Source organism: Symsagittifera roscoffensis, chromosome 1, assembly GCF_963678635.1.
Source record: "Symsagittifera roscoffensis chromosome 1, txSymRosc1.1, whole genome shotgun sequence".
Classification (NCBI taxonomy): Eukaryota; Metazoa; Xenacoelomorpha; order Acoela; family Convolutidae; genus Symsagittifera; species Symsagittifera roscoffensis.
Window position 1 is genome coordinate 53,775,148 of NC_087062.1, and position 16,074 is coordinate 53,791,221.

Genomic DNA, 16,074 nt, shown 5'->3' on the forward strand with positions numbered 1-16,074 from the left:
AATAGCTGTTTATTGATCTTACGCACATACTGCAAGGAAAGAACACTTTTCAAAACACTAATATTTGCGACTCAGTTTTAAAAAAAGAGTTGATACTATCACACAAGCTTTGCTTGTGTTATTACAGTACTCCGAAATACGAAAGAAAACTAAATCTACTTCGCGAATCTTCGAATGTACTTTATCTGTGGGATTCATGCAACTTAACCTCGTTTGTGTATTCTTTGATGAGAAAAAACTTTGGTTGATGTAATTTCGGAAAAAACTTACAGCGAAAGTCGAAGTTTCTAGTACGAAAAAAAAATTGTCATACAAATTTTATTTAGACAAAACTACTTGCCATATTTTTTTCATATATGGAACAATGCTCAACATAGAGGTTTCATAAAAGTTTCGGAGGATGGAAATGTATGAAATTGTACGAAAAGCACTGTTCCATATAATAAAACTGTATGACGAGCATTTTTGGTCAGGCGCGGTCAAGGTGCCAGGAATTTTTCCCATCGACAATTTAGCTTATTCCAACTTATCCTACGCCGATTTGGCTTGCATCGCAACTTGCGGATGTTCAAACCGAGTACTTTCACAAACAGCAAGTAAAAATTGTAGGCGACATTTGGATTGAAATAAAAACTGACTAACAGAAGATTTCTTGAAACTGGGTAAATTTTATCCGTCAAAACGATAAGCCCAGCAAATTTTATTAAAGCAAAATAAACACAAAGGCGAAGCCGAGCTTCGCACCACTTGCGATACAATACAAACATATAAAAAGACATCAATCGAAAAAATATTTTTAAAACTGAAAAAAAACTAGATGAACCAAAACTTTCGCATGCTTCGATAAAAATACACTAGGGCCCAGCTAAAGCTGGAGGTACGTGTTGGATATTGAAAGAATTTGCTTTACTGATGCGTCACAAAAATGTGATTTCAAAAATTGGACTTCAAAAAGGAGATAAAATTTCTCTTACAAAAAAACTAAGAAACCGCCTCTTCCACAGGAACCAATATCGCAACCGGTTCTTTCAGTTGAATTTTTGATCTGCGATTTGTTTGTGTAATTTAAAAAAAAATCAAAAAATTTCTAAAAGTTCCAAAACACGATCAGAAGATTTTCTAACCAGAAGCAGGTTGTGGCCGCTTAAGCAGAGAAGATTCCCCAAATCAAGTTTGTCGATTGAACGCAACCTGAGAATTGGCACGATAGTTTTGGCGTAAAGTCAAGAAATTTCCAAAAAAAAACAGTCAAAGTTTCAAAACATTGACTTGTTTGAAGGGTATAATTTTTTTAAAACAAACTGGACATAGTCAAAGATAGAGGCTTTCAACAACGTGTTGTTTTGATTTAGCCGATGATATCGGATTGGGCAGGATAGCTAGAGAAAATTCCAAAAAGACAACATATCAAAAGGTCAACATATCAAAAATTCGACATTTCCGAGAACCATAGTTTTTTGTGTGAAAAATAGAGCGTAGCCGCTTATGCAGAAGGGATTTACGCAACCTGTAATTTCAATTGAATCTAAAATCTCAGATTTGGGTGGGTAGTTCTCGAGAACAAACTTTCAAACAAACGGTCAAAAAGTCAAAATTTTAACTTTTCCGAGGGCCATAAACTTTGATTTAGACAGATTTGTGCGTAGTCGCCTGAAAAAACTCCAAGCTATGGCAGGGTTGTTTTCGAGAATAATCAAAAAATTTTAAAAACGGTCAAAAATAAAGAGCTTCACTTTTCCTAGAGCTATAAATTTTTGTGCAAGAAAATTTCTGAGGACTTTCCCACTACCCGTTATCTCCATTCAACCCACAATATCAGATTTGATAGGTTAGTTTTCGAGACAAATCAAACAGATCCACAAAATGGTCAAAAACCAAAATTTTGACTATTCCGAGGGCTATAATTTTATAAGCAAGCAAATTGTGCGTAGCAGCTTATGCAGGTTTCTAGAAACGTTCTACTCATTAAAACCAGAAGGGTAGTTTCCGAGAAAACGAAAAAAAAATCGAAAATTTGGGTCAAATAATCTCCTTCAAAAGACTGTAGACAAAAGGTTCAAGTAAAAAGAGACTCTAGAGGAGCATGCAGGCACACAGGGGAAGTCCGGTTTTTGATTGATACCCCTTTTTGGAAAATCAGTATAAGTTTCTGAGAAAAAACTAAAATTTTTCCAATAAATTTGGAAACAATTTTCCATAACGAAAAAAATTCAACAAACCGATTGGTTAACAAACAATCAACGTGAAAAATGCGGATGAGAGTGTTAAATAGTGTTTCCCATGAAACGACCCAAAATAGGTCATTAAACCGATAAAAAATAGGCCAAAAAAAAACAAAAAAAAAACACGAAGTCAGGGTAAGACAAAATTTTAATTGCGGGAGTAAATCAAACACTAAACGCAACATTAAGGAAAAATGCGCGCATCAATTCCAAGATGTGACAACTGAGCTGACAACAGAAAAGCAGACAAATAATTGGTCGAAAAATATTTGAAGCGAAAAAAAATATACGAAGTCAAGCTTTGTAGAATTACAAATTGCAGGAGATATAAAACTAAAAACAACTAGAATGAAAAGTGCATTCAGCAAAAAAACTAAGATGTGGCATCTAAGGCGATGAAATATAAGCAGACAAATAATATGTGACATTTTTTTGAAACGGAAATTTACCGTTAGAAAAAAACAGGCACTGATCAGATTCGAACCCAAGACCTTTGCTGTCCCAGGCATATTCGTTACCTCCAGGCTAAATTTGCCGTAGACGCTTAAAACTTTGAAATCATTATGAGAAAAGGTACCAGGTGATTCTGTTAAACAAGATGTTAACGCGAAAAAAGTCAAAATTACGATTCGATAACACTTGCTAATCGCAAGCGTAAGATTGACTTTCTGTGAAGAAATGCAGTAAGAACATAAACTGAAGCTTAATTGTTCAGCGTCCTTTTTTCATTAATATATTTTTATTCTGCCGATTCTTTGGGGCATGGTTTGTCTGGGGCACGATGGGACAAGTGGTCAAGTTGGAGCGAAATGCCGTTACAGAGAGAGGCGAAGAGGAGCTTCGCAACACTTAGGATGCAAAAAACACATTACTCAACAAAATAGTGAATGAAAAAAAACAGAAGCCAAAACAAATTTATGAAAAATTTTGTTACAAAAAATTGATAGGTACTTTTGCAAAGTTTGCAGAAAAAAAATCTCCAGCAAAATCCCCGAAGCAAACTGAAGACATCAAGATGTTGAATAAATTGAAAACTCGATTCACCACTAACTTCAATCGCAACGATTGATTTGTCTGAAAAAAAAGGACCATAGAACTAATATCCAGCTGATGAGTTAGTTGGACGCAAGAGTAGTTTCGATAAAGTTTACAGTAAAAATACCGTAATCAATTTTCTTCCCAAATTATTGAATGTAGCTGATGGTTTTTGCAAACTCACAGCAAGGCTAGCATTGAAGACATAGCCAACAGACAATTGGATAAGTCAATGAAAAAAAAACAGAAAGAAATACTGGTTTGTTATCTGGTAAAATCTCAGTTTGAAATGTTTCCAGAACAATTTATGGTCGACATTTTTTCACAAAAGTTGATTGGATAAACCCAAATTGAAAAAACTAGAACAACAAGTAAACTTTATCATTCGCTGGAAAAACTGATGATTAAAATCAATTTTTGAAATAAGAAGTCAATCACGTTTTTTGTGACAATTACACCATCGCTGTTCGATAGTGGAGTTTGCATTCCTTTTAACAAAAGAGATGAACTTGATTTTTAAAATTAAAAGTCAAAATATGAAAACGTAAATTTGAGCCTGAACAAGTTTTAAGACTTTTCCTGAAAAAAAAATCACGACCTATATAAGAGTCTGAACTACGTTCATCGACTCCTACAAGAGGGAATAAAACAGCAGTCAGTGTATTCATGGATGTTTTGCAGATTAATTCCATTCCAAACTTGAAAAATCTGAAACAGTTTAACACAATAATTTGAGTTAGATTGCTTAAACTCATTTACTCACTGCAATAATTTCATTCGAACCATCTTGAACTGAAAAAAATGTGCAAATGTCAATGTTACAAATAAATTATTTTTTTTTCTGAAAAACTTCCATCTTCTAAATTTAAGGAAAAAGGTATATCATTTCATGTTAGAGCTCTTTGAAATTCAAGAACCTTCTATGATTGACAATTTCTTCTGCCTAAACTAAACTCCAATTTCACGTTTTTGAAGCCATTGGCACATTTATCATTGGAACTTGCCATTTGCCTTCCACATCGCCCAAGAAATTAAAGTGAGCTTAAAAGAAATCAAAAGTCGAACAATGAAAAAATATCAGCGTGAAAAACAGACTTTTTCCTTGAAGAACAAAATCACCGACAAGCAAATGGTAAAGATAACAAAAAATGAAAAAAATTTTGTACACTTTCCAAGATTCAAAAAAAAATAAGATCACTGAAAACTCAAATAAAACTAACCCTTACAGAAAAAACAGAATGAACTATGTTTTTTATTCCGCTGGGAAATCTGAAAGTTAAAACTAATTTTCAAGACTAGAAATCTATCACGCTTTAAGTTACCTTAATACTTTTGCTGTTCCATAGTGTAGTTTGTTTCATTCACAAGTAGCAAATTAAAGGATAACACTTCAAAAAGAATTTGCGCAGTTTTTTTTGGAAAAATTGGTTAATAATATAGTTGCTGGTCACCTTCATACAAACCTTCGAGTGAGTACATTTTTGAATCGTCTTTCATTTTGTAGTATACTTTTCCTTCTTTTTTTCAGCCATTTTCCAAGTTTTGGTCAGTTTTCATCATATTGAAGAACTTAATGCGGGCAACAGCAAGGTCTTCAGAAACTCTTGAGGTGCTTGATCCCCTCGCTAACTTTTAGCTTTTTCTTGTTTTTAGAAGCGCTATCCTTGAAAATCGACTCAAAAATTGGGCCAAAGTTGGCCTTGTTGATTGACTGCTGGCAATTGAGATATATCTTTCATTTATACTTGTTCCCACTACCTCAGCTAGATCAATCAATTTTTTGCAGTTGTTTCACTTGGCTCTGGCAATTGGCGATAGTCTCCATTGTGATTGGTTGATTCAAGCAGCCAAATTAATCAGACAGCGTTTTCAAAGATGTTTATCTTCTCTAAAACTCATGATTAGCCCTCATTTCGTTCTTCGGCTCTAATTTCACACCAGCGACCGCGATATTTCAATGGCTTTTTATAGTATCTTTCAAACTTGACTAAATTTGCTCTCTTTGAGGAGTGACCGTTTGTAGGGATTAGTCTACTGAACTTTGAACCAGTTCGGATATCTCGCCTCTTCCCAGGATACTTTTTAGCAGGCGTTCGTTGAACTTTCTTTTTTGTCACTTTTTTTCCGATAGCAGTTTGATCTTGGAAACGTAAGATTGGCAAGGCTCTGTAATAACTGGCGTTTCGGATGACGGGGCCCTGTAATAACTGTCGTGTCTTCTCTTGCATTTTTTCACTTCCTTGCTTGAACCTCTTTCGGCTTTATTTAACACAACTAGGCCGAAAAACAAGGATTGAAAAAAAAAACAATTATAATATCCATTCAAACCAATTGAAAGAGCTCAGTAGAACCTATATAGGCACTGGCAGCTAGCTCTCTCAAAAAGCGAACAAAAACTTCAGACCTGTGGAGCTTTAAGAAGCACCAGCGGCTCAAATTTTTAATTCTAGTTGGCAGCAGAGTGACAATGACAGAACCAGCTGACTCGATTTCTTCCAAATAGCATGCACGATCTATTTCAGAACTCATTTTTTGTGTAAAATCTTTTCCTTCAGAATACTCTTTATGAAATCAATTTTTTTTAGAACACTTTATTCCGCTAAACGCAAACTGGCCAAAACGCACGTTATCTTCAAGTCTTCGTTTCTACACTGAATGCGATAAGCCCTCGAAATTTCCTGTCAGCTTTTTTCAATTGAAGAATTACGTTAACCTTTTTGATTCGGTCTGCTTGAATATGTCGCAAAGGGAAACCTATAACGATCACTTCTTTCGTGAAAATTAGCAGGTGCGGCCTAAACGAAATCGCAGATTCGTGAAACTTTTCATCCACGCAGGGACAGAGTATCGAAATTCGCAATATTTAAAATCGGTAATTGATACTTCTGAAGAGATCGTTTGAATAAGTGGTATCTCATTCAAGTATCTTTCTCTAAAATTGCTCCACTGAGAGCATTGATTCAAGATACAACATATTTATATCTATTTTATGAGTATATCTAAACAAAGCCAACTGACAGATGGAAAAGAGTAACGAACGCAATTAAACAAAAAAATATTGACTTTGTTGAAAAAAATCTCAACTTTCTAACTTCAAAAAAAAAAAAAAAACAGATGCCCTTTAAGCTCTTTGAATCAATTTATGACTGGTACTTTTCTGCTCTGTAAAAACTTATGATTAGCACTTTTCTGGTAACATTAAATTAATTTGAGAAAACTGGATCAATTGGCAAATTTTATATTCACCTGGAAATCTAAAAATTAAATTCCACTTTCGAAACTAGAAATCGTTCACGTTTTTTGGGCCATTTCCACGTTCGTATTTGGAGAATACTATTTACGTTAAATTCAGCAGATGAATTTCAATTGAACTCAAAAAGTGCATATATACCTAAGTGCATTCACATGTATGAATGCTCATCTACAGTTATTATTAGAGCATTTTAAGACTTCTTCCTGAAAAAACCAAAAAAATTACGAAAGCTGTATAAAATTCTTCACTGCGTTCATTAACCTTAATAAGTTTATCACGACATTTGTGTTTATCACAACAGCTGTTTGTCAGAACAGCTGTTTAGCGGGAATAAAGTTTAGTACCCGATTACAATACCCTTGCTAACCGCGAGTTGAAAACCGGAACTTTTCTTCTACAATTGTGTAAAAACGCTCATGAAAAAAAGTTTTTATTTCTGAATCACCCAGAGACCATAATTAGTCAAAAACTTTCAAAATTTTATTTCAATCTTTACATGGCGTATTTTGATGGAAAAAAAAAACCAGAACTATATCACAGCTCGATGCTGAAACAATCAGCAGTAATTTACCTTGTGACGGAATAATTGACAGATGCATAGAAGTTGTCAATGTGGTAGACAGCGTAAGGGTCAGGGACCCTCTGGACCGGATCAGCGTAGTCTGAGTCCCAATTTAGTAGAAATAGGTGATCGAATGTCTGGAAATTGCCGTCTATGAACAAACGGAAGTCGAACTGATACTTGCTGAATAGAGCCAGCTAGAAATAAAGCCAGAGCTTAAACTGGAAGTAATCTTAAACTAAAAAAATCGACGAACAAATCCTGATGAACGGCGTAACCGAAAATCACTGAATCTTGTTAAATACACCCCCCCCCCCCCCCACCCCAGGACTTATTCAACGAGCAATGACAAGCAAATGCCTTGTAACAAATTTCTTTTTCCCTTTTCCACAAGAAACGAGCAAATAGTTAACAAGGATAGCTGGTTACTGTGGAAGTCGCACAGAATGTTCCGACCACAGTCTATAAAAAAAAAACAAGAAAAAAAGTAATTATTATTTTTAAATTAGTGTAGTGTTTTCGGCGTGGTGAGATAAAAGGATCTGACATAACACTATAATTTAGGTATATTCGACATTCGAAGTAACTAAGGCAAACATGATAACAGTTTTTGAAGAAAAACGACAAGAGAAACAAGAAACACAAAAAAATCAAAAAATTTTCAAATATTTTTTGCAGGAATTTTTTTTTGGATTTTTGACTCCCAAAATGGCATTAAAAACTCCAAAAACCAACTTTACTCAGGTAAAACTAAAATAAAGCATAAATAAACCATTTTAAGCGGCCTAAACTGAACATAAATAAGCGCGCTCGCTCACTCGCTGAACTCGTTCGAATTTAGACAAAAAAAAACTTCAAACCTGTTTTTCTCGACACCGGAATTTTTTTTTTGAAATTTTTTAATATCGTTTGAATCACGACTGAAAAGCCTTTAATATGATATATCACTCAGCCCAGTTCAATGATTATTTGTGGCAGCTGATTTTGCGTAGAAAACAAAACGACCACATTCTCAAAAAAAAACATCTTTCTTTTTTCTTCAAGTTAGTGTCTTTTTTGTACGTTGATGATGCAACTATACGAACGCCTAGAAATTTAGCGAATTAGGCATAAACAGCTCCAATTGTCTTCAAAAAATAAAAAAATAAAAACCACGAAAAAATGCTTAAATGCAAAATAGTCATGTTTTTTTTTATTCTAACTTGCCGTTTTCAGCCCCTTTCCTCAAAATGACTGACACTAAAAATTTCTTTTAAGCAATCAACTATCAGGCCCGCTACACTACATTTCAAATAGCAGAACATAATACACTTTTAAAATTTTCACATCGCAAATGAACAATCTGCCGAATCTACTATTGTAATAATGTCTTTAACAATCGAATCTTTGAAATAATCGAATCTATGAAATAATGTCTTAAATTGTGTCGTTAGTCAACAAATTTGGATTATGGGAATAGCATCCGGCTTTTCCTTTCCTCCACCTCCTGCGAATTTCTTCTCAAGTACTTTTTCTGTTCACATGGTCCGATTGATTCAAAAATTGGCATGAGGACTGATTGACAAGCATACTTGTCATAACAAGCATATTTGATCATACACTTAACATTGTAAAACCCCTCGTTTCACCCTAAAGGTGATGCTTATGTGAGGTGGAGTAGGATAAGGTTTTAAAAGAGCGCCTTGTATCCGGCAGCATCTAGAACTTCAGTTGCTTCTATTAAAACGCGGCAAACTTCGATACAATTTGCCAAAAACTTCTTTGAACAAATTTTACTCAATTTAACACTTTCGTTTTTCATCGCTATGAATTAAACTTAAATTCAAAGAAAACCCCACCCTGTTCTCAAAATTAAGCTTATAATGGCTAGCGCTAGCAAGGTATAGTTAAACGCGATGAAATTGATTTACCATCCATCTAAAGACTTTTTTATCTTCCGTGATTAGAAATCAACTTAATTATTTTGAAATCAATTTTCGATCTTCCATTTCACTTTCTCCCAAAACTCAAGACTGAAAACGGAAGTCCTGAAAAATCAATTACCTGTAAAGTGACGAATATGATTTTGATGATTTGCACAATTAGTTTGAAGGGCTTAGTTCCCTTGGCTCTGTACTTCTGGCACGGGTTCATGAAGTGGTATCTGAGTTTGACCTTAGCCCATTGAATTGTCTCCTCGTTCAAAGTCAAATCCTCAATCAACTCTGAATTAAATCATCAAGTTATTTCAGATTCCGGATGTTTAAATCAATAAGTTTGAGTTTAAGTGTGAGCAATTGAGTTGAGCACTAATTTATGCATGGTGAGATGGAAAAAACTGAACTAGTATTCTAACACAAGCATTTCTTTGTGTAATAATTTACATCTTTGGAACCCAGTATTTTATTGATGAACTTAGCAAAGAAATTGGCTTACTTTGGGCTGAAGCTTCTCTATTGGCGTTTATCTCAGACTGCCTTCTAACAGCACCACTGGCACCTGAAACGAATGAACAAAGGTGTCACGAAACGTCATTCAAATATGTAAATAAAGTACAATCAGAGACAAGTTGAAAGGAGCGAATGAGTTTCAGGTTCCAAACAGAAAAGTTTTACTAATGAGAACAAGGATAACCGGTTGCTGCGCAACTAGAACAGAATCTGATTCACGAAAACATTTTTTTTTCTTCAATTTTTCAAGTTTCTATTTTTATTCTTTGCTTAAGTACGACTAAATCAGATGAAAAACTGCATGAATGAAAGACAATAAACGCTAAATTAAAATAACTGTAAAATTGGATTAGTAAAACAACGCTTAGTGAGAAGATCAGCATCGCGATCAACAGGACTTTGGATCCTAAGCCACAATCAATAGGGCTTTGATATGATACCACACTTGACCCCTGTGAGTTTTTTATTGATGTACCTCAAATTAGGCTGAAAAAAAACACTACCTGTTCCATAGTTTCTTCCCTTCACTTCGTGAAGTGGCCGAAACAATAATTTTAAAACAATTCATGATATTCAAAATGCTCAACTTGAAGCATTCAATCACAATTGAACACAGCCAAGGACATATTATCACAGCACTCACTGGCAGTATGATCATTGGAGGGACCGAGTTGTGAGTTTGACCTGCCTCCAAACCTAGCCAAGCTGGAAATCATGACAGAATTAGGTAATTGAAGGGTAGCTCCATTGTCATTATCCGAATCACTGCTACTAAGCGATGTCCCAGACTCACAAGTAGCGCTTCTTACTTTTTCGTCTAGCTTTCTTACTGTTGTAACGCTTCCGGCCAAGTCACTATTGGCATTGGAAATTTTTTTGTATGATCTCATTGAAAACTCAGGCGCTTCCGTTGTGTTATCATCAAACCCGAAGTTTTGGGGATCCTCAAACGTGTCATTTTCGACAAGTGCGTGAATATCAATAGGTGCTTGGAAACGATCATTGCTTACACTACTGCTTCCGCTTCGACTGAAACTCTCGTGGGAATTTGTTACTGATGACGTCAGTTGTGATGTAACTTCATCCTTCTCGTCTTCAGTTTCACTTGGCGTTACGTAACCTTCACTTGAAGTGTCACAATGAGCTTCCTCTTGAGTTCGCTGCGGCTCTTCTAGTTCGTGGATCGTATCTAGGTGACACCAGTATCGATTCCTACTCGCGTAGCTGCTATCAGATGAAACAGTATCACCGTCTGTCGCGGGTCGATCCTCTTCTCCAGGTAGATCTACGTAAATTTCAGCCGTTTCCGGAAACCGCGGAGGCCCTGGGAGCAACTCGTCCATGTAGTAATAAGGTTCGTCTTCACCTTCAGTGCTAGTTACAATAAGCAGTAGCTCAATGACTTATTGATCTTTCAAATGGCAGTATATACATACTAAAAATTCGCCAAAAAATTCGCTCAAATTATATCTATCCTATTATAGATCTCTCGTGTTTGTGGGTGCGCGTATGTTGAACCATTTGTTACTACTCTTCTCCATCGGCTGCGCAAAAAATAATGGTTTTTTTAATAGTGACAAATAACCATTGTCTGCAAGACATGGTCTAATTTGGTCAAATAATTGAGGAGAAAAAGAGCAAAAATAATGAGACGCAGTGACTTAGGATCTAATTAGAAAACGTGCTCGCAAAAAATTACGATTTAAAAAAATTAGGAGCTAAACGAACTCTCCTTTGCTAGTTAATCTTATGGTGGAAAATTGGGGAAAAAATGAATAGAAATCTAATTCTAATTGAAAGCGTACAAAAATCCATTAAGCGAAAATCAAATTCAATTATCTTAAAATCTCGTGTAATAACCAATTTATGAAATCGATAACTTTTTCACTATACGCCTTGCTTGCTCACAAATAAGGGTTTTTTAAATCGTTTTACTACTTGAACGCGCTGCAACAAAACGGCCATCATGAAATAGACTGCAAAAGTTTTATAATTGCCCAAGAATCATTAATCATTCATGTAACCGGACCTATCAAAAATAGCACGCATACGGACTCCAAAAAACTTTTGGACTCCCTCTCCCAGAAAGTATCGACTCTTCATAGTTGAGACTTCAGGAATTCATAGGCACATTAAAGATATCCTTCATAAAGTTAGTCGAAAACAAAACCATCAGCGTTAAACAAGCTTTTAAAATATAGCGAGCAGCCAATAAGCCGCCAATGCACCATATAGACACGCCCATTGAGCCAAAAACAAAAATGTCAAAGAAAAATCTAGAGAGATTAAATTTTAAAACTATCAACTTTTAAACCTACAACCCAACTGAATTGTTTTCCCTTCAGCCGACGAAAAATTGGCCGAAACCATTTAAATAAATAAACAGTTGAAAAAACTTATTCGAAATCCGAGTTGATAAACTGGAAAAAATAACAGGATGACAGTCAATGAAAGCAATAATTACTTGAATTCGAAAAAAATTATTTCTTGAAAAATTAGACCGACAAAAAATAAGTAAACGAACAAAAGTCCGGCAGGCAATTCAATCTTACTCAGATAAAAATTTTGATTTCAAACACATACTGAAAAAAACAAGGTCCGGCCGACACTCGAACCTTATACCTTAGGATCTAAAGACAATCGCGTTCTCTAGGCCAAGTGGGAAGGAGGCTGGAAGTTGTTAAGTTTCAAAAATAAAAAGTTTGGTTCTCGATTACAAAACACTTGTTCTCACAAGAGTGAAAATGAAATCGCAAAAGGAAGGAAAGAAGATAAAAAGTGAGTCTGTTCAACTAGTTGTTTAGAGAGAAACCTAATTTCCTGTAACAAAAGGGAAAGGTGAAAACCGCAATCACAAGTAAGAAAACTGGTTAAAAAAACAAAAGCTCTGAAGATAGCAAAAGACAAAAAGCTCAAGAAAACCTAAATATCATTCTAAAAACCTTATAATACGAGATTCGAGCTCGGACCTCCTTGCCAACATTTCCATAATTAAGCAATTCAGCCATGACAACTTCCGTATACTTTACTCATGCATAGTTTATTCCTATATATCAGGCAGCGAAAAATGCACGTTTATAAGCGCAAATAGATAGAGCCTGTGATGTGTAATTTACTCATAAAAGATGCTTCTAACTTAAATGTACGAACTGCATTTTAAAAAATGTTAGCAAAAACTGCGGCATAAAATTCTGCAATCTTGTTTTGGCAATGAAATGGTAAGAAAAGCCATATTAATCTCACCGAAACACAGACCCAAAATAACTTTCTTGCTTAAATTTAAGAAGCAGCATCGAGCTATACTCTTATGTCTAATATGTACCCTCTCTCGTAGTAAGTAGAATAACAGTATTCTGAAAACTCATCTTCGAAAAATGTTCCATCGCAGTCACTGTTAGGTGTGCCTCCTAAACTGTTCCTATCGAATAAATCCCTGTGATAACTAAGACCATTGTCACCGAGGTTTCCACTCAATAAGGGTGCTGTCAGGTATGTTGGCAAATGCCTAGTTAAATCATCTTCATTGCTTGTAATGCCTCTAGCAGAATCCGGTATTGTCAATGCGACCACTGTATTATTGTCACTTAATAACTTGGGTGGTGTCTTGTGAAAATTTGGCTCGTCATTGTTTTCGTTCTTGTCATCGAAGCTATCGCGAGACCCCATAGCACTGTGGAAGATCTCGGAGGAGTTGCTATTATTTGATTGGCCATCAAACGACATTTTGTCCAAAAATTCTTCGTCTTTAAACTAATCCATAGCATGCCAACAAATTGTCTCATCCAATGGAATTAGGCAAAAATTGAGCACTTAACGTTTAGAATCGTCGCAAAATTTTTTAAATTTCGGCAAATAAACCTCAACAATTGTAATTAAAATTCTTCTATGATTTCATTCTATGATATTTAAATCATGAACGGTTATAAACAAAAACAACGAAACACCACAAATATCGCTCATACTGACCATCCTAGAACTGACCTTTAGCATAATGAAACAAAATCAAGTTGATCAATCAGGTCGCATACATTCTTTAAACGATTCAAACACAATCTCAAAAGTTAATCAACGAGTAGTCTATCAATACAGAATTGAAACTCTCCAAAGGACTAAGATGATTAAATACATTTCCACTTTGAATCTTAGGCCATGAAACATGATTGCAAATTCATGAACTAATCAAATCTAAAGAATGCATGGAGACGTACCGTGGAATGAAATGTAGTTGTGGGGTAAGAGCAGGTCGTTTTCGGAGTCCACAGACTGACTATCGATATAGGAGTAGCCTCTTCTAGAATTCACTATTTCACTCGTATGACTAAATCTGCCCCTCGCCAACAGTTTCATTGCGTCATCCTGATTCCAGTCATCAGCAGCAGACGGACGATAGCGACATGATTCGACAGACACGATTTTTTCTGTCTGTGTCTTGTTGCTTTGAGATCCACTATTGCCGCTGCTCGAGGAGCTTCTTTGGGATACCGATCGATGGCCTCGTTCTTGAACAGTACCTGCGGGGGAACCGAATGAAGAATATCTTCCCATCGAACTAAATCCTAAATCAGATACACTTCGCTCACGATTAGTCGCGTCAAACACTCTTCGACGCTTTTGATCGTTTTCGTCGTTCAAATCGTCGTCGTCAGCAATTGTGATGTTAACATGTTCTCCGATATCAATGGGCTGAGTTTCAGGTATCGCAGGAGATTCCTGGTTATAGGTGTTAGAACATTCGATGGACATGTCGGCGATGTGTATATAGACCAGGTTAGGTATCTAACCTGGAGTAAACTAACTTGACAAAGCAATTTGCTCTTCTCAAAAGCTCTAGCGGGCAAATCGACGCTGCTGCGATTAATACATTTGTTCTCAATTTAGCATCTGGTTCTGATCGAATTGTACTATTTGCCGATTAATTCTAGATAGTTCGTCTTAGTTCTCTTTGGTAATGCGCACAAATTTGATTTGTAATTTGAGACGCGATGTGAACATATCAATCAAATGTAAATGTAGCCATGCCAATTCTTTCTATGTGTGACAATTTATGTACATGACTAACCATCCAATATTCACCATAATATGATAAACAGTTTATTCAAATCTCACAGTTATGATGACAAATAAAGCAGAGAACGGCACGATGAAGAATGATCTATGTACAGAATAAGAAATCCAAGTAATTAGATTTTCAAGGATACGAAATCTATCGAAGTTTTATCTACATATGAATATCTAAAAAAAAGATACTTTTACTTCATTGAAAACTATCTTGAATACATAAAACTATGTTGAACTAGCACAACAAAAATATGAGCTATAGCAAAAGATCATCGAAAACAGCTGTTCAGAAAATGAATCAGCTTTGGTCAGAAAAACAAGTTTTTTTTAAAAAAAAACTGAATAAAAAGAGCAAACCATTATTAATGGCAAAATGTAATTTATGAAAAATTCCATTTGCCTTTTACTTTTTCCACCAGAGCAGATCTGCAAAGCCATCATTCAACACAGGCAAAAACCCCAAATCCAGGTTATTCTAAAACCATTGAGCCAACATAAACAAATGAGCTTAAACGCGTTACCAAGTCGCGGTCACTTAGAGTGACTCTACGAAACGCTCTCACAGAAAACAACGACAAACTTACAACAGTTAGTGGAACAAGAAAATGCTCTGCCAAGAATGGGCGAGAGTGAAGGCAAGCGTTGGAATTTATCTGTAAGGATAGAATCACAATTTGTTCAAACAAAACAAGAGTAGCTAATGTCTTTGCAAATAGCACCGAGTGTTCCGACTAGTGTTCAATGCAAAATAGGAACTGAAAAACTCACAAGACTGCTCTTACATCAATGCAAAGCCCTGAATATTCCGACGGCTCCTTAATCGGCACCGAAAACACGTCGGTAAAAAGTAGTGAAATAACTAATTTTGAAAATATCAAACATTAAGTGAGAAAATTTGAGTCGTACACTCTAGCTTCGCAAACACTAGCCAGAACACGACGAAAAGCAGCTTTATAAAGTGCAACAGGAAAAGGTACAAATAGGCCTCGAATTAGCAAAATTCGGGTACGTCTGAGATTCCAACCTGCGACCTTGAGATTAAGAGTCACACACACTAACCACTCAGCCACTGAAGCTTCATAGAAGCTAGAAGATCAGACACTAGCCACAAATAAAGGAGAACAGATCATACGCAATTTATAATTCTACTGTGAATCTCCAAAGACATGAACACTTTTAATGAACGCCATTATTTGCGTTGGAAAAAAAGAAGGTTCGTGATTATACATTAAGCTGCCGCTAGTGTAAATATCACCGATTAGCTTGCCTCAATTGAATTTGGATTAAATTAGTGCGGGAAAATTTGCCAGCCAAAGAAAACTGCGTTACGCTTTGATCACCTTAAAAATTCTTCACAGTGATTTTAAATTTGTCCAGAACATGGCCAAATTGGCAATTTTCAAACCCTAAAACTTAACAAAAAATAACTGGAGGTAAAAAAAAAAAACATTTTTATATTTGAACTCAAAGATTCGATATCTTCAATGGAAAATTTAAAAAATGTTAAGAACTATT

At 35.5% G+C, this 16,074-nt stretch overlaps 2 protein-coding genes across 5 annotated transcripts in view; one reads left to right on the forward strand and one right to left on the reverse strand.

Annotated features, from left to right (window-relative positions):
- The window catches only part of LOC134845591 (mucolipin-3-like), a 45,132-nt gene extending 30,402 nt beyond the window's left edge, over window positions 1-14,730 (reverse strand). The window contains exons 1-5 of one of the 3 annotated variants that reach the window (XM_063862568.1): window positions 12,824-13,584; window positions 10,145-10,875; window positions 9,488-9,550; window positions 9,116-9,276; window positions 7,082-7,269 (exon numbers count right to left, since the gene is read on the reverse strand). In XM_063862568.1, the coding sequence (XP_063718638.1) occupies window positions 7,082-7,269; window positions 9,116-9,276; window positions 9,488-9,550; window positions 10,145-10,875; window positions 12,824-13,224 (1,544 nt within the window). In that variant the 5' untranslated portion in view covers window positions 13,225-13,584. Of the gene's footprint in view, window positions 1-7,081; window positions 7,270-9,115; window positions 9,277-9,487; window positions 9,551-10,144; window positions 10,876-12,823; window positions 13,585-13,709 lie in introns of those variants that run through there. The other 2 variants (XM_063862559.1, XM_063862578.1) reach the window with 2 other exon arrangements.
- The window catches only part of LOC134845638 (lysine-specific demethylase 6A-like), a 438,371-nt gene that overhangs the window by 288,810 nt on the left and 133,487 nt on the right, over window positions 1-16,074 (forward strand). The gene's annotated exons all lie outside the window — the stretch shown is intronic.